General features: G+C 39.5%; 1 protein-coding gene across 3 annotated transcripts in view; it reads left to right on the forward strand.

Moving 5' to 3' along the window:
• The window catches only part of dnajc16 (DnaJ (Hsp40) homolog, subfamily C, member 16), a 39,652-nt gene that overhangs the window by 5,722 nt on the left and 15,385 nt on the right, over positions 1–18,545 (forward strand). For all 3 annotated transcript variants that reach the window (XM_059951959.1, XM_059951961.1, XM_059951960.1), the window contains 8 exons: positions 3,187–3,253; positions 5,054–5,387; positions 5,923–6,107; positions 8,827–8,931; positions 10,818–10,976; positions 11,398–11,528; positions 13,230–13,413; positions 16,001–16,189. In XM_059951959.1, the coding sequence (XP_059807942.1) occupies positions 3,187–3,253; positions 5,054–5,387; positions 5,923–6,107; positions 8,827–8,931; positions 10,818–10,976; positions 11,398–11,528; positions 13,230–13,413; positions 16,001–16,189 (1,354 nt within the window). The remainder of the gene's footprint in view (positions 1–3,186; positions 3,254–5,053; positions 5,388–5,922; positions 6,108–8,826; positions 8,932–10,817; positions 10,977–11,397; positions 11,529–13,229; positions 13,414–16,000; positions 16,190–18,545) is intronic.

Here is an 18,545-nt window from a genome sequence, read left to right on the forward strand (position 1 = left end):
TGGTGCATTGATTAAAAATTAGTGAGGTTCAAAGGAGACATGCCTTTTTTTTCGTTTCTAGAGGAAGTACAAGCACTGGTGAATTTTCTTGGCAGTAGTCAGTATAAATAGACCAGACAAGACGTTGGTGATGTTCACTTCTCAGAACTTGAAGCTGTCATTCTCAACGCTGTCGATGTGGACAGGAGCATGTGTGCCTCCCCACTTCCTGAATTCAATGACCACCTCTTTTGTTTTGCTGACAGTGAGGGAAAGGTTGCTGTCATGACACTATGTTACTCGGCTCTCTATACCTAAGGACGCCAACTCATTGGTTTTTTTTGAGATACAGTCCACTATGGTGGTATCATCTACACGTTTGTAGATGGTACGAGCCACGCACTCATGTATATGGATGGTCATTAGTCCAGAGATTTACTTTTGTTGTGAAGCATTTCTCCTATTCTTGCGCAATTGCATCCTTGATTTCCTCACTTGTAGAACCCAGTCAGTTTGAATTGGTAGCAATAGCCCCTCCACAATCTCCATCAGCACAGGTCCACCACAAGATTGTGTGCTTAGCTCCCTGCTCTACACGCTTTACACTTATGACTGTGTGTATAAGCACAGCTCCTGTGCCATATTCCAAATAGGCCAAATCAAATGTGGTGAGGAATCAGCATATAGAATAGAGATTAAAAATCTGCCTGAGTGGTGCAGTAACAACAGCTTAATGTCAGCAAGTCAGCCAAGGAGTTGACTTCAGGAAAAGGAAAGCAGAATTTCATGAGCCAGTTCTCATTAGAGGATCAAAGTTAGAGAGAGTCAACAATTTTAAATTCCTCAGTGCTATTATTTGGAGGACCTGCCCTGGGCCCAGTATGTAAGTGCAATTACGAAGAAAGCACAGCAGCACCTGTACTTTCTTAGGAATTTGTGAAGATTCAGCATGACATCTAAAACCTTGACAAACTTCTATAAATGTGTAATGGAGAGTATATTGACTGGCTGTATCATAGCTCATATGGAAACACCTTGAATGGAAAATCCTACAAAACGTTGAGGATACGGCCCAGTCCATTACAGGTAAAGCCCTCCCCACTATTGAGCTCATCTGCATGAAACTCTGTCAGAGGAAAGCCACAAGAAAGCAGCTTCATTCATATCAGGGAACTCCACCACCCTGGCCATGCCCTAACCACACTGCTGCCATTAGGAAGAACGTACAAGTGCCTCAGGTCTCACACCACCAGGTTCAGGAACAGGTACTATCCCTCAACCATCAAACCCTTGAACCAAAGGGGATAACTTCACTCAACTTCTCTTGCTCCATCATTGAAATGTTCCCACAACCAATGGACTCACTTTCAAGGACTCTTCATCTCAGGCTCTCAATATTGCTTGCTTGCTTGTTTGTTTGTCTGTTTGTTTACTTATTTATTATTTCTTTGTTTTTGTATTTGCACAGTTTTTGCATGCTGGTTGAATGCCAAGTTAGTTCAGTCTTTCATTGATTCTGTTATGGTTATTGTTCTGTGGATTCTATTGAGTATGCCCACAAGACAGTGAATCTCAGGGTTGAATATGATGACATATTTGTGCTTTAATGATAAATTTACCTTGAAATATTACTTAAACTTTAAGAGAAAGTTTGAAGACCATTAAAACATGAAAATTTTATTAGCATAATCATGTTTCTGCCTAAAAGATTTGATTTCATCCAGATGATCTAGTCTTCAATTTTATTATCTTTTGTTGTTTCCTTTGTAGTGGACAGAGCTTTATTAGATGTTACACCAGGATTTTTATTAATTTTCAATAAAGTTAATGTGAAATACAGTCAAGGTTGCTATAAATATACTAACTGGAGGTCTCTGTTAGCCTAGTGGAGTGCTTTTTAAAAATTAAAACTTCTTATCCTAATCATTACTCTAATCAGACAATTGTTGAGAATCTTACGTTTGAGCCAGTGGACGTAGTGTACCTGGACTTCCAGAAAGCTTTTGATAAGGTCCCACATAGGAGATTAGTGGGCAAAATTAGGGCACATGGTATTGGGGGCGGAGTACTGACATGGATTGAAAATCGGCTGGCTGACAGGAAACAAAGAGTAGCAATTAATGGGTCCCTTTTGGAATGGCAGGCTGTGACCAGTGGGGTACCGCAAGGTTCGGTGCTGGGACCGCAGCTGTTTACAATATACATTAATGATTTAGATGAAGGGATTAAAAATAACATTAGCAAATTTGCTGATGACACAAAGCTGGGTGGCAGTGTGAAATGTCAGGAGGATGTTATGAGAATGCAGGGTGACTTGGACAGGTTGGGTGAGTGGGCAAATGTATGGCAGATGCAGTTTAATGTGGATAAATGTGAGGTTATCCACTTTGGTGGCAAGAACAGGAAGGCAGATGACTATCTAAATGGATTCAAGTTAGGAAAAGGGGAAGTACAACGAGATCTAGGTGTGCTTGTACATCAGTCAATGAAAGCAAGCATGCAAGTACAGCAGGCAGTGAAGAAAGCTAATGGCATGCTGGCTTTTATAACAACAGGAATTGAGTATAGGAGTAAAGAGGTCCTTCTGCAGCTGTACAGGGCCCTGGTGAGACCCCACCTGGAGTATTTTGTGCAGTTTTGGTCTCCAAATTTGAGGAAGGACATTCTTGCTATTGAGGGAGTGCAGCGTAGGTTCACAAGGTTAATTCCCGGAATGGCGGGATTGTCATATGTTGAAAGATTGGAGCGACTGGGCTTGTATACACTGGAATTTAGAAGGATGAGGGGGATCTGATTGAAACATAAGATTATTAAGGGATTGGACACACTGGAGGCAGGAACCATGTTCCCGCTGATGAGTGAGTCCAGAACTAGAGGCCACAGTTTAAGAATAAGGGGTAGCCCATTTAGAACAGAGATGCGGAAAAACTTTTTCACCCAGAGAGTGGTGGAAATGTGGAATGCTCTGCCCCAGAAGATAGTGGAGGCCAAGTCTCTGGATGCATTCAAGAGAGAGTTAGATAGAGCTCTTGTGGATAGCGGGGTCAAGGGATATGGAGAGAGGGCAGGAACGGAGTACTGATTGTGTATGATCAGCCATGATCACAGTGAATGGCGGTGCTGGCTAGAAGGGCCGCATGGCCTACTCCTGCACCTACTGTCTATTGTCTATTGTTTGTCTATTACTGATTTTGTTTCTCTCTTCAGGCACCCTGACAAGAATAAGGACCCAAAGGCAGAAGATCAATTCATTCAGATTAGCAAGGCATATGAGGTACTAAAAACTCAAATTACCCCACACTGAACTACATTTACCAACTTTTCAGCCACCTGTTCAACTCATATGTATCCTGTTGCAGAGTCCAAATAATTGATACTGCAACATGCCTCCTAATTATTGTCTGAAGCCCATTCAGTTTTATGAAGGTTAATCATAATTTCCCTTTTGTTTTATGCTTGCCTTTAAATCCTAGCACACTCTAAGGAGTGCAGTAGCAAGCAGAATGACAGTTTTGGTTGTTGGTGCTGTGCAAAAGGTTTTCACTTGTACCTGAGGCTTGCCTCAAGAGGCTTTTTGAAGTGATTCTGGAGAATGGACAGTAGAAGGATGGGAAACAAGATTGGTATTTGGTCTGTTACAGTATAGGGGCTTAGGGTTGATTAAGGATTAAAAGAATTAAAAGAAAATGACTGGTGTTTCGTATCACAAACAAGGGAAAATGTTTATATCCAAGCAATACACACACAATGCTGGAGGAACTCAGCAGGCCAGGTAACATCTAAGGAAAAGAGTAAACAGTCGACATTTTGGGCCAAGACCCTTCATCCTGCTGAAAAGTCGCAGTCTGTTTACTCTTTTCCAAGATGCTACTTGGCCTGCTGAGTTTCTCCAGCGTTCTGTGTGTGTTGCTTGGCATTTAGTGTGTTGTAGGGGAGGGAGTGCAGAATCAGACACAGCATTTGTAATTGGGAACTTGCAGGATTGACAAAGTGCATTCCAAGGAGAATGATTTAATTCTGTAGGCTCCAGATGTGGAAATTGCATTGACTCATGAGGGTGAGTCCTTACTGGAAATGCTGAATCAATTTTTGTGAAGTGACCCAGAAACTGAAAGCAATTGAAATTCTTGGTGAACTGCTTAGTAATGAAGCATAGCATTTTATTTTAGATTCTTTTCAGTTTGTTTAGCCACGTTCAAAGATCTTTGTATACACTTTCAGAGTCTTTCCTTTCATATACTTTAAAATTGTTTAATTTCATTTATTGTGTCTTAATTTTTCATCCAAAATATTTCCCATCACTATTAAGCATTTTATTTAATCTTTTGCATGCTTTCCTGTACACTGTTGCTATACATGCTTCTTCCCATCCCCCCCCCCCACTTTTTTGTTCTGGCGTCTTCCCCTTCCTTTCCAGTCCTGGGGAGGGGTCTCGGCCTGAAATGTCAATTGTTTATTTGTTTCCATAGGTGCTGCCTGACCTGAGCTCCTCCACCATTTTGTGTGTGTTGCTCTGGATTTCGAGCATCTGCAGAATCGCTTGTGTTTATGATTCGCTGCTTATATTTGTGTTTTCTCTTCTAAATTTCAAATCACATCATGTCTGCACTCAGTTCCTGATACTTGTGATATTTGTTTTACCTTTTCCATTGTAGTCTCTGTGTATCTCCTTCAAGCCTGTGAATTTGTGTCTCTTAAGAACTTACTTCATTGATCCAAAAGGAAATGACAGTGTCACAGTAGCATTACAAGTGCACAGATAAAAAATATTAGAAGAAATTAGAAAGAATAAAAAATAAGTTACCATGAACAGTCTAACAGGAGGGAGTCATCACTTCCCCGCCACAGATTGACTTGTTATAGAGTCTAATGGCCGAGGGTAAGAATGACCTCACATAACGCTCTTTGAAGCAACGGAGTTGTCAACAACTGGTTGTTCTCAAAAAGCCACAGGTGAAGCTGACAGGAACTGGTGCCTTAAGATTGTGTGCAGTGAATCATTATTATAGATAATGCAAAGTCAAGTGAAAGTTGTGCCCTCTGCATGAACTAATTGGCTCTTTTCTTTGCTCAGATTCTTTCAAATGATGAGAAAAGGTTGAATTTTGATAAATATGGAGATATTGATGGACAGCCAGGAAACCACCAACAACCACAGCACCACTTTCGGAGTTTTCATAAATATGACAGCTTCTTTTTCGATGAGTCTGTTTTTAACTTTCAGTTTAATTCTGCCCATGACTCATTTGATGACAAGTACTTACTGCATTTCTCTCAGTACATGAATGAAGTTGTGCCAGACAGCTATAAGAAACCCTATCTCATTAAAGTGACTTCGGACTGGTGTTTCAGCTGCATTCACATTGAGCCAATCTGGAAGGAAGTGGTGCAGGAACTTGAACCTCTAGGTAGGTTGGTCTCTGAATTTATTGGAAACTTATATTTGATGAAGCCATTTGATGTGGTGGCATCTGCATCAGACTTCGAGGTGAGGAACTCTAGGTTCAAATCTGGCTAGCTCCTTGCACACTTTCCATCGTTGCTGGGTTGAGTGTCGAGCTGGCAATTTGACCTTGGGGGAAGAAGACGAGACAAAATGCTGAAGAAACAGCAAGGTTGTCGCCCAATGCACCACAAGGCACGGAAAAGAACAAAAACTATTTTTGATGAGAAAAACTATTTAAAGTTAAGAAATTCTCTTCTAGCAGCTACTGCAGTTAACCAATCTGGCTCCTAACTATGGATGGTTAACTCATCTGTAAACTTACATTGGGTGAGACAAGATCAGGTTCTGCTCTCATTATCTTCCCAAAGCTGACCAGTGTGTCTGAAGCATCATGTATATGCAACATGTTAAAGCACTGCTGGGACCGCAGTACCTCAACTGGCAGTACTGGTAGTGTTCACAGTGCATAAATAATCTTACTTTTGATTTCCTTTCAGGTGTTGGGATTGGTGTCATTGATTCAGGGTATGAGCGGCAGTTGCTAAATCAGATTGGGGTATATCAGCACCCAACAATAGTGGGAGTCATCAATGGAAGAGTGTCATTCTTTAAGAATGCTGTTGTTCAAGAAAATTTAAGGCAATTTGTGGAAAACCTTCTGTCAAATAAGCTTCTGGATCTGGTACGTTTTTAAACAATCACCTCTTGGAAGAAGTGGGAATTCACTGATTTTATATAATACACTTACTTACATAAAACTATAAGTGCAATAATTTGCTGACCCCATGATTCCGAAGGTGGCAATATTTTCTCAGAGTTTCATGGTGGATACCCACCAGCCATGTTTCCAAAGTTCCCATGGTTCTGAAACCGGTTTCATGTCCTTTGTAACAAGTGGACAGCATACAAACAAACTTTATCACTGCATCTCAGTACATGTGACAATAATAAATCAATATCTGAAATCCATCCATTCTTAATGTTCTTGATCTGCCTGTAACCTTTGACAACTTTTTCTACTTTGGATGCCTCTGATATATTGCCCTTCTGAATGAAACTGCTTTGAAATTTCTTCAGCCAGTGACTGGGAAGATCAAAGTTTGTGATTTTGTTCAGGCTCAATATCTGGCCCTGTTCACTGATTCCATCACCTCCTGAAACTGAACCAGACAGTCAGTGTTTTGCACTTGAAGTGAGTTTTTTGTTGACTAATCAGCACAGAAAATGCTGAAGAAACTCAACAGACAGGTAGCATCTATAGAAAAGAGTAAACAGTCGACGTTTCGGACAAAGACCCTTCATCAAGACTGGAAAGGAAGGGAAGAATAAGGTGGAGGAGGGGAGGAAGAATTCCAAAGTGTTAGGTGAAAGGTGAAACAGGGAGGAGGGGGTGAAGTAAAGAGCTGGGAAGTTAATAGGTGAAAGAGATACAGAGCTGAAGAAGGAAATCTGATAGGAGAGGACAAAAGGCCACAGAAGAAAGGGAAGGGTGAGGAGCACCAGAGGGAAGTGATGGGCAGGTAAGAAGATGAGGTGAGAGGGGGAACAGGAATGGGGAATGGTGAAGGAGAGGGGCAGTGGGTGGGGGCAATTACTGGAAGTTCTGGAAATCTATGTGCATGCCATGAGGTTGGAGGCTACCCATACAGAATACAACATGTTGCTCCTCCAGCTTGAGTGTGGCCTCATTGTAGCAGTAAAGAAAGCAATTGACTGATGTGTCGGAATGGGAAGTAGAAATTAATTGCCCCCTCCACCTTCATTATTCCCAATTCCTGTTTCCCACCCTCACCTGATTTCCTTCCTTATCACCTGCCACCTTGTACTTCTTCCTCCTCTCTCTCCACCATCTTACTCTGACTTCTCCCCTTCCTTTCCAGTCTTGATGAAGTAAGGGGCTTGGCCCAAAACGTAGACTGCTTACTCTTTTTACATGCATGCTTCCTGGCCTGCTGAGTTCCTCCAGCATTTTGTGTGTGTTACTTGGGATTTCCAGCATCTGTAGATTTTCTCATGTTTGACTACTAATCTGTGCCTTTACCCAAGTCATTTTTTCCATCTTCTCCCCTTGTGAAGTTTCCTGGTGTCTCACCTCTTTATTACACCTTGATATGAATATTCTGAAACTTTTATTTTAGCCATGCTCTGCCCTTTATATACATTCAAAACTCTGCCTCTCAGTCCTGATGCACACCAAGTTCTGTTCAGTCATCACTTCTGTACATGCTGACCAATCTTGGTTGCAGGTTATGGAGTGGTTTTCCTCTTTCTTAGTTTGCCTTCTCCCCCCCGCCCCACCATCAAAGCCCGGCTTCCTCACTTGCTCTGCAGTCTCCTCCGGCCCTACAGTCTACTTCAGACATCTGTTCCTGTTCACCTCTGGTCACTCTGATCATCCCTGAATTAAGGGTCACGGCACCCCAAGGCCCTATACAGTTTTAATATTGATATGTATAGTACACCTTGCTTTACTACTTCTAATGTAACTTTGAAACATAATCCTTAAAATCCCATCCCTTTGACTGAACTATGGCTCACTTGCCCTAATCCTTCAGCATCAATTTTTTTTTTTGTATACTGAAGGTAGCGTTTCTATGCTTTATGTTATTAAATGCTTTAGTCAGTAATGACTCCAAAAATGTGTTTAGAATATTCTTTATATAGACATTTCATAATTTAAAAACATGGTACATGCTGGTGAGCAGCTGTGATACTGGTTGGGAAAGGAATACTTGAGGGAAAAATAAAACAAAAATACGATACAAGTTATTTACAGTTTGTAATATAAGATTCTGTGAAATACTTGAGAAATTCCAACTTTGTGCTTGCAAATACATCATTGGAACATTGATAATGAAGTGACTCTTTAATCTAGTATAAATCTAGTTCATTTAATTCCATATTTAAATAAACCTAGTTGACTTTTAACAGAAATAAAAACAAATGCTGGGAGCACTGAGCAGGTCAAGCAGGATCTAATGAGTGGACCAGAGTTAATGTTTCAAGTTAGGACTTCCATCAGGAAAGGAAAAACAAGGTGATAAGCATACTTTTAAATTGTAAAGAGGAAAGGGGTAAGGGTGGAGAGAAGAGAATGATTATCTATGATAGGGTGCAGACTAAAATCGATATAGCAACTGCACAAGAAAAATGACAAGAACAAATAGAAACTGAAAAGGAGTGGGAATGAGGCCGAAAAGACATGGGAATAGGCTTGAGAGGGATAATAAATCAGCCATGATGAAATGGCGGAGCAGACTCAATGAGCCGAATGGCCTGATTCTGCTCCTAGATCTTATGGTCTAAAATTAAAGTGGTCTTAACGGAGGGTTAGATTGTACGGCTAGGGGGATAAATGGAAAGATGGACAATGTAACTAAATATTTGGATTTCACTTTTAGATAACTGACAGGAACTATGGACAATTTCTGTCGGCTTGGGAGCAAGATAACAAGCCACATGCATTAATATTTCACCAGAGACCTGCAGTGCCACTGTTGTACAAGGTAATCAGTTTTGGGTGGTTTGCTGAATTGTAGCATATAATGGTGCCATTATACGTATCACTAAACAGAGCCATGTTGCACAGTACTTTTATTTGTGTGATCAATTTGTTGGTGTCTTAATTATCTTGAACGAGTTTGAATGAAATCCCTTTTCACGGTAGAATTTTCATGGTCCTTTTAAAAAGCGAGGGGGTTGCTTAGGTTTAATTTTAAAGGTCTAAATCTAAATTGTTTTACCACATTTCATGAGTATTCTTGAATTTGAAGTTGGACAGCGCTGAAGAAACTTGTCACGGTAATAATCTGAGAGCCTATTTAGAATCCAGATGTCAATTTCCCATTAAGGCACATCTAAGTAGTTTTAGTAACTTTTACCGGACATTATGTATAGACATTCAGTGGAGTGCTGTGTACGTGATCTACATCAGTTTGCAGCCTGATCAGAGTATGACCATACTGCTCGCAATTAGTGGGGCAGTTCATTTCTGTATGAAAAAATTGTATCAATGACATAAGTATGATTAAGTATAAACGTACCAAGTATGCAATTATTTGATTTTTGCTGTTACTGAATCTTGCTGCATGTAAAATGACTATTAATACAACTTTTATTCCCTTTGAATGAAGTTCCTCTTTGGAAATGCCTACAAATTATGCACCTAATTCTCTTATTTTAGTTTGTCTCCTTTGCAAATACAGTGAATTCCAGTTAATTGGGACACATGAGGACCAGTACATTTTGGCCCTATTAAGTGGCTACCTCAATTAGCCGAAGTTTCATGAAAATAGTTAAAAAGGTGTTTTTAAAAAAAAGACAAACTATTTGTTAACTGAGTAATAAATTATGTATTTAAATGAAATGCTGAAGAATTCACAACACTATCAATACTACTATAGTACTATCAGACTGTATTAGTTCCAAATAGACAGAGGAATCCAGTGTACACTGTTGTGTTCTTTTGACTGTAAATGAAACAAGTTAACACTGACACCTAGTGAAGATAATTGACTGTCTTAATACAATGCTTTGATTATTGTTTCCTTTAAATCTTCATTTTCATTGTCACATTCTAGATGATTGTCAATATCTTCAAATTTTTCATAGTTCCTAACTTGAAGTGCGAATGCTTGAAATTGCAGTGAGAAAAACAACTTTGAATTGTCTTCCTGCTTATTTCTCGCCTACTATCTGTGACAAAAGTCACTGCTTTGTGAACACAAACACACAACTGACGTTATTTAAAAATGTTCACTCTTAATGGTTACACAAGTGCTCACGATTGACGCTAGTTAGAAGCTGGCAACAGTCTCCTATCCTAATTAAGTGGCATAGTGTCTCAAAAATTCTGTAATATTTTCTTGATTAGTTTTTGTTCTTTAAGAGTTGTCCCAAATAGGCAGTTGCTTCAATTAACCGGAATCCACTGTATTATTCAGTGTAGATTTAAATTTCAGTCATTTTCATTGTCTCTGTCAGTTTCTCCCTCTCTCTTTCATCCTGTAATATTTTAAGTATTTTGGTAAGCTCCACTGTTAGCCATTTAAAACCTTTTTTCATGTAAAAATGTGAGATTTCTTTTCAAACATCTTTTTTTCCTTTTCTAAATAACTTGTGAAAATAAGGACATAGTAACATTCAAATTATTATTATAATTAGTTTGTGATTTGTTATAATATATGGATCTTCCGTACCTCTGTTTAATATTCTATAATATTGTGTAGTCATGGATATTTAGTATAATCTGTAAAATGTGTCTGTTTTCTATTTCATGAAATAGAGCATGTATCAATATCAGCAAGCTGCTGCCAAAATGTCTTGGCTGCAATTAATTGATTTATGGTAAATGATTAAGCTGCAGTTCTAACATACATTTCTCTTTTTAAAGCTGACTGCGCTCCAGTTTAAAGATTATGTTGCATTTGGTTATGTGCAGACTGGTATAGAAAAGGCTGAGGAAATCCTAACTAAATACAATATAAATAGATACACATCTACCATAATGATATTTAAGGAGAACATAGAGAAAGCATCTGATGTTATTCAGGTAGGTGCATTTATGTGTGTTTAGATTTCAGATTCAGTTAGGTTGTTGTCCAGTTGCTGATCTCCTGTCAAAACTAGCTTTCCCTGAGCCGTTGCTGCAGTGTACATCCGAATCACTTGGGTTTTTCCTGAATCTATCATCATTTGTTTTTCCTCTTTAAAGTGCTGATTCTTTAGGTTTTAGTTGTCTCTACATATTGCAACATTTTACCTTTTATCTCTGCCCTGACGCAACATACCCACCTTCCTGGGTACTTTGACATGCTTGGGGAATTTGTTAACTCTTGCTCCAGGCTATTCTAACTGTGTGATCAGTAGTATTTGCAGCAGAGAAGGGATGTGAGTATAATTTAAAAAGAAAAAAAACACAGTTTATGTTCTTGGTATGTGAAAACAGCTGATTTTAAATGATTTTCTTGCAGGCCAAAATAATGAAAAGGCAATTAATAGATGAATTGGTTTCTAGCAACAAATTCCTATTGGCTCCTCGCCTTACAAACCAAAGACTTTTTGAGGAGTTGTGCCCAGTGAGACAATATCGTCGCCAGAAGAGGTAAATAATCTTGCAGAAATCAACCATTTCTTTTGATTTTGATTGCTGAATGGGATGTATATATTTGTCTAGCCTTCACCAGGCCCTTCTGTGAAAGAAAATGGAAAAAGACAAACGCACGTTTCCTGTATTTTATATCATGTTTCATAAAGCTGAGATTCCAAAGCTTCTAGTGGTCATTTCAGTGCTCCAAGGAATGCAGTAGCCTATCATTTAAGCACAACAAGCTGCAAGTCCTGTTGTTAATGAGCAGAGAACCTGTGTTTTTAGGATTTCAGATGAAGAATGAATCTCGGCCAAGACACCAGGGACAGCTTCCCAGCTGTTTTAATTTCCATTGTGAGATCTTTTACAGTATCTGGCGTAGATTTTGTGTAACATCTGTTTCAAATGAAAGCAACACTTCCTCACTAATTAAATTAGTGTTGACCAGGATTTTTATGCTCAATTCTCTGGAGAGAGACTTGAACCCACTCAGGCAAGAGTGCTGCCAACTGAGCCTGTTTTTGCAGAAGAACTGCATGATCCTGTATGCTTTCGATAATTCCATAGCATTTTGATGATCAGGATACAGTTTTTAATTCAGGCACTATCCTAAATGCTTGCCAGTATTTATTGTGACTGTCACAATTACGCTGATCTTTACCTCTAGGATGTCATTGATGAAATGCAGCACTTTCTGCCAGGTCTATAAAGGCAAGGTGCACTTTACAACCAGGTGCATTCTAATTCAGTGATAATGAGCTATCCAGTCTATGGTTTCCAAAGGCTTTTACTTGGTGGAGCATGTTAATACAGCATCACCAAGATCAGAAGCATAAGATCATTGCTGAACCAGCCAAACTTTAACCGCATGGCACTGAAAGAATTAAAATCATCCATCATTTCTTAAAGTGACTGTTAATCGTTCGTCCTTGCTGTAACTTTCAACGGTAATTAAAGGGCTGAGTCAGTGTTGGCTGTGACTTTGTGCATTTCTAATTGAAACAGTGGAAAGGGCAAATCAACTTCTGCAAAACTGTGACCCAGTTTGTGCCAGTACCTTCAAGAGAAACGATTGGAGAATACAAGGAAACATAATATCCCCAGCTCACTATTGCAGTATCATTTATAAATCGCTGCTGTTGGGGCCAAGGGAGCCTCCAGGTGTATTGGTGTCGACTGGGAATTTGGTACTGACACCATGGATTTCTGTGACAGCAGAACACGATTCAGAAGTAACTCTTTCTTCGTCCTTATGTTGTGGAATACAAAAATTCAACAAGAAAGCAGTTCATGCTTGTAATAAGGGTATCAGCTATCAAATATCATCCTTTCTATTATGGGTATTTTCTTTATTGGAGTTTGCTAATTTGCATCCATCTTATCATGAGTCTTTTCATGAGTAACACAGCCTAGTTGAGAAGTGAATTGCAAACATTTATTGTGCTTAACTTAGTTTTTTTGATCAAGAATGATTTGCTTTCACTTTGAGTTCTGAAGTGACACATAAGGGCATTCATGGTGAGTCTTGCAGACTCTCACGGGTGGAGCATGGGGTATCTGACATTGTAGATTGGTGGTTGATGAGCCAGTGCACCACCTCTGCCATTCAGGCTTCTTTATGCTCCTGATACATGAATGTTTCAAAAGTTTTCATGAGTTTTCAAAACTACCATGGCTGAGCTATATTATATGTTTGCTTTCACTTGAATTTTGCAGATACTGTGTCCTGCTAATAATTGGAGAGAAACATAAGCTGAAAACCCCACACAACTCTTTTATTTCCTTTGCCTCTGTGAATCCTAAAGAGTCACTAAGATTTGCATACGTATATCCAGAACGTCAACAAGCCTTTATTAATGCCTTACTCCCACCAGCACTGAGAAGTGATGCCACATCAAATGTGAGTAGAATTACAAACTTTATCCACTTTTAAGCGAGATATTGCTTGATAAATTTATCAGTGTTTGTCATTTCCTGTTCATGGCCATCATAGAGTATAGAAGATGAAGTCCAATAGCCGGAGCTATAAAATTAAATGTCCTTTGAGGAGTGAAGCCTTTACATTTTATCTTTTCCTTAACACTCAAAAAGGAAGTCATTTGACCAGAGCAACACACACACACAAAATGCTGCAGGAACTCAGCAGGTTAGGCAGCACCTATGGAAATGAACAAACAGTCGACGTTTCAGGCCTAGACCCTTCTTCAGGACTGGAAAGGAAGGAGGAAGATGCCAGAATAAAAAGGTGGGGGGGAGGAAGGAGGCTAGCTAGAAGGTAACACACACAAAATGCTGGTGGAATGCAGCAAGGCCAGGCAGCATCTATAGGGAGAAGCACTGTCGACGCTTCGGGCCGAGACCCTTCATCAGGACTAACTCCTATTCTGACATGTGGCCTGCTGTAGTGGCAAGATGAGGCCACTCTCAGGGTGGAGGAGCAACACATTATATTCTGTCTGGGTAGCCTCCAACCTGATGGCATGAATATAGCTGCCTGGTATTAGTCCTGATGAAGGGTCTCAGCCCGAAATGTCGATAGTGCTTCTTCCTTAGACGCTGCCTGGCCTGCTGCGTTCCACCAGCATTTTGTGTGTGTTGCTTTAATTTCCAGCATCTGCAGATTTCCTTGTGCTAGCTAGAAGGTGATAGGTGAAGCCAGGTGGGTGGGAAAGCTAAAGGGCTGGAGAGGAAGGAATCTGAAAGGGGAGAAGAGTGGAAAATAGAAAGGGCACAAGGGGGAGGTGACAAGCAGGTTCAAAGAGGTAAAAGGACATAGTGGGGAATAGAAGTCAAGGGGAGGGGAAACGTTTTTTTACAGGAAGGAGAAATCTATATTCATGCCATCAGTTTGGAGGCTACACAGACAGAATATAATGTGTTTCTCCTCCACCCTGAGAGTGGCCTCATCTTGCCACTACAGGAGGCCACAGACCAACACATCGGAATAGGAGTGGGAATCGGAATCAAAATTAAAATGTTTCATCACCTGGAAGTTCTGCTTTTGACAGATGGGGCAAAGGTGCTCAACACATTTGACCCAACCACTCTGTGCTGGCTGTTGGGCCATCTCCATAAAATCCACTGCCCACCTCTTTTTTTAACCTGCACACTTATTTTCTCATACCTGCTTATTAACACAATTGGTTATTCTACCACTTACCTGCACAAGCAGCATCTCACAATGGCAAATTAACTTAACAACCTAACAATAAACATGCCTTTGGGATATGGGAGGAAACGGAACACCAGTTAGTCACATTCTTCCCAGACAGCACCAGAAGTCAGGAGCAAACCCCAGTTGTTGGATGGCAAGACATTAGGAATGTGATTGATTCTTGTTTCTTCTGTCCACTACTATGTTTGTACGCCCACTGAATATAGAATCAGGTGCATCAACACTGACATAGGCTGTGAAACTTGTTGTTTTGTGGCAGCAGTACAGTGCATGACGTACAAGATTACTCTGTGTTACCATAAATAAATAGCGTGAAAGGAATAGCAAAGTAGTGTTTGTGGACCATTCAGAAATCTAGTGGCAGAGCGGAAGAAGCTGTGCCTAAAATGTTGTGTGTGGCTCTTCATGTTCTGTACCTCCTCCCTGATGGTAGTAATGAATGAAGGAATGTCACAGAAATGAATGCAACGCTCTTCCCAATAAATATTCTCACACTTGTATTAGCAGGGGTAATTTCTAATAATTATATATTAATAACATTGTAAACTTTGTATATTATCCAAAGTAGGGCTTTTTTTCAGTTCTCTGCTATTTTTAAATTAATTGATGCAAAAGACATTAATAAATCTTAAATTGTATATTTCATCTTTGCTAGGAGGGTCATCAAATAGGATAAATTACCTTCAAATGAAACTCCCCACACTCTAAAGGGCTTCACAACTAATGAAAATACTTTTGAAGATTTCCCAAGTGCCAACTTAAAATAGAATCACATATATAGCTGCACTTCCATCTATTCAGATATTGCTTTCCTGTTTGAAATGATTTCCTTTGGTCCGGTGCGCAAACCACAGCTTCCAACCCCACTGCTTAAAGTTATAGAAAATACAGTTGTGCTCTTGTATTCTAATGAAGATCTTGAACATTATTGCTCCTATTAAAACTCTTGCCTATTTACAGTTTGTTAGATAATATTCTGTAAGCAGAACTCACCACAACTAAAAACAAAAACGTGAAGTATCAAGAAAGAGCTTTTACTTCTTTTTGCCTTCAATCAATCACCTTGTTTGCTGGTTCTGAAAAGTACATATTTCAAGGTATATAAAAACACAATGATGAAAGCAGCCAGTTGTATTCGTGAGAAAACTTTAGTGTTTCAGCTCGGTGACCTTTCATCTGTAAAGATATAGCTATTCATTTATCTAATGATGCACCCTGTTCCCGTATTTCATTATAGTTCTTGCTCTCTTTTTAAAGAAGTGATGTGTTTTTATAAAATATCACTCATTTATTTTAAATATCTATTGGATAGATTGTGATTCTACAGCAAAGCACTATTCCAGGAAAAGTGTTCTATAAATTGCTTGAAAATGGATGGAATGGAAGCGAAGGAGATAAAATCCAACTTTTTACTGAGGTGAATCAGCTATTAGAAGTGGGGCACCACACATTCTTCTCCCATGAAGCCATTTTGCCTGAACTAAATGACGAATTTGCACCTGTAAGTATTTTGCACTTGAATGGTTATGTCGGTCTCTAATTTAATTATCTGTGATTTTCATGAAGCTGTGAAATAAGCAAAATAAGATTAGTTTGCATGCTGGACTGTGATGTAATTCTATTAACAAGTAAAATGGGTATCAGCCAACATTCTGGAAGGTTCTGGATACTAGGGAACTGCTTTGTGGTTGGATAAAACATTTGCTGCTGTCTATAAATATGTGGCACAGCTAAAGTTTCTGGTAACCACTCCCTTCTACTTCCCACCTTCCTCCTTTTTCATCCTGATGAGGAGACTTGGCCCGAAACATCAACTGTTCATTTCCCACACAAATTCCCTCCATAGCTTGTGTTGGTACAACTATTTGCATGTTTAATAGGCTAACTGTTGCCCTCTTAAATTTCCATAATGTTGCCAGGAGCCATTCAGCAAATTTTGTGGCATATGGAGTAATAAGTATGTTGATCCTAATGGTTTAGCTGCATCCAGCTATAGTATAATTCTATTTTGATAAGCTGTTGTGTCACAAAGATAATAGACTGTGTTTAGCATGCATAGGTAGTGGGTGGTATCTTACAGATATACAAAGAACACACTGTTGCTGATGCACTGCTTTTACCAGCAGTGCTTAGAGCAATGCCAGGGAAGGAAATGGAGACGAGAAAATTCAGGTTTTGCTGTCCCTCTAGGCATTCTATATGGGAGGCCTTGAAAATATCAATCAACAGTTAGGACTTAAAGAAGCTTTAGATTACTGTAAGGCAACTCAAGTGAATCTGCAGATGCTGGAAATAAATAAAAACACAAAATGCTGGCAGAACTCAGCAGGCCAGACAGCATCTATGGGAGGAGGTAGTGACGACGTTTTGGGCAGAAACCGAAGGGTTTCGGCCTGAAATGTCATCACTACCTCCTCCCATAGATGCTGTCTGGCCTGCTGAGTTCTGCCAGCATTTTGTGTTTTTATTTTTTTTTCTTTAGATTATTCTCCTGTGTTGCATTTTAAAAGCATAAACCTTCAGACCTGATTGTTTTAACAGACGCAGAAATATACTCAAATCAGTTTGAATTTTATTTATCTCATAAGTGTATGAAGTTTTGGTTTATCCTGTGACGTCTAGTCTGCAGAATCCACTATTTTTGTTGTTTAGCTGCCAAGAGTCTTCATTTAATTGTATAAATTTTTGAAGCAGTCCACCTTGTATCGATGAACCAGCATAAGTACAAAAAAGGGTTCAAAGTAAATTTGTTATCAAAATACATATATGTCACCATATACAACCCTGAGATTCATTTCTTTAAAATAATAGGTAGGTACATATAAACATTCAGATTAAGACCTTTCTTTGCAAAATTAGATAAATCAGATTAGGGCACAGGTGTCTTAGTGATGGTTCACAAACTGTACGTCCATACAAGTCTTAGGCACATGTAAAAACATTCTGTAAAGCCAACGTGTTTTCAAAAATAATGAAATGAAAACTTTCTAAATATCAAAAAAATTACTATAAAGAGTAGTAGACAGTTTTTTAAAAAAAACTAAATCAAATCAGTATTTGGTGTGACCACTCTTTGTCTTTAAAACTGCATCAATTCTCTTAAGGTACACTATTGTGCAATTTTATTAGAAAGGCAGCTGGTATGTTGTTCCAAGCTTCTTGGAGAACTTGCCACAGTCCTTCTGTGGGCTTTGGCTGTCTTGTTTGCTTCTGCTCTCCCAAGTAATCCCAGACAGCTTTGGTAATGTTGAGATTGGGTTCTTTGGAGGTTCTACCATCTGTTGCAGAACTCCTTGTTCTTCTTTTCACTGAAGATACGTCTTTATGACTTTGGCCGTGTGTTTGGGGTCATTGTCCTGCTCCTGAGTGAAGTTGGGACCAATCAGATGCCTCCCTCAGCATTGAGGGTTCCATTAATTCTGTACATTTGCAGGAATGCAGCCTCAAACCTGTGGGGACCCTTAGCCATGCTTCATCCGTGTAGCGCTCTCCAGGTTTTTTATGAACGTGCTGCTTTCTGTTTGAGCTAAAAATTTCACATTTTATTTCATCAGTCCAGAGCACTTGCTGCCATTGTTGAGCACTCCAGTCTTAGAGTTTTTGTGTGTAGGTAAGTCCCTCTGCTTTCACTTAAAAAGAATGGCTTTTTGGCAGCAACCCTTCCATGAAGACAAGACTTCTCTGGTCTGTAGAGGGGTGTACTGAGTTCAGAGCTGATAGCAGTGCTGGACTTCTTCTGATTTAGAATTGATATCAGTTTGTATCTCCCATCTGCTGCACTCAGTTTCAGTAGGTGACCACTGTGTTTCTGGTCCTCAACCTTACCCGTTTCTTTGTGCTTCTTCAGAAGAACTTGG

The sequence above is a fragment of the Hypanus sabinus genome, chromosome 27, assembly GCF_030144855.1.
Source record: "Hypanus sabinus isolate sHypSab1 chromosome 27, sHypSab1.hap1, whole genome shotgun sequence".
Lineage (NCBI taxonomy): Eukaryota > Metazoa > Chordata > Chondrichthyes > Myliobatiformes > Dasyatidae > Hypanus > Hypanus sabinus.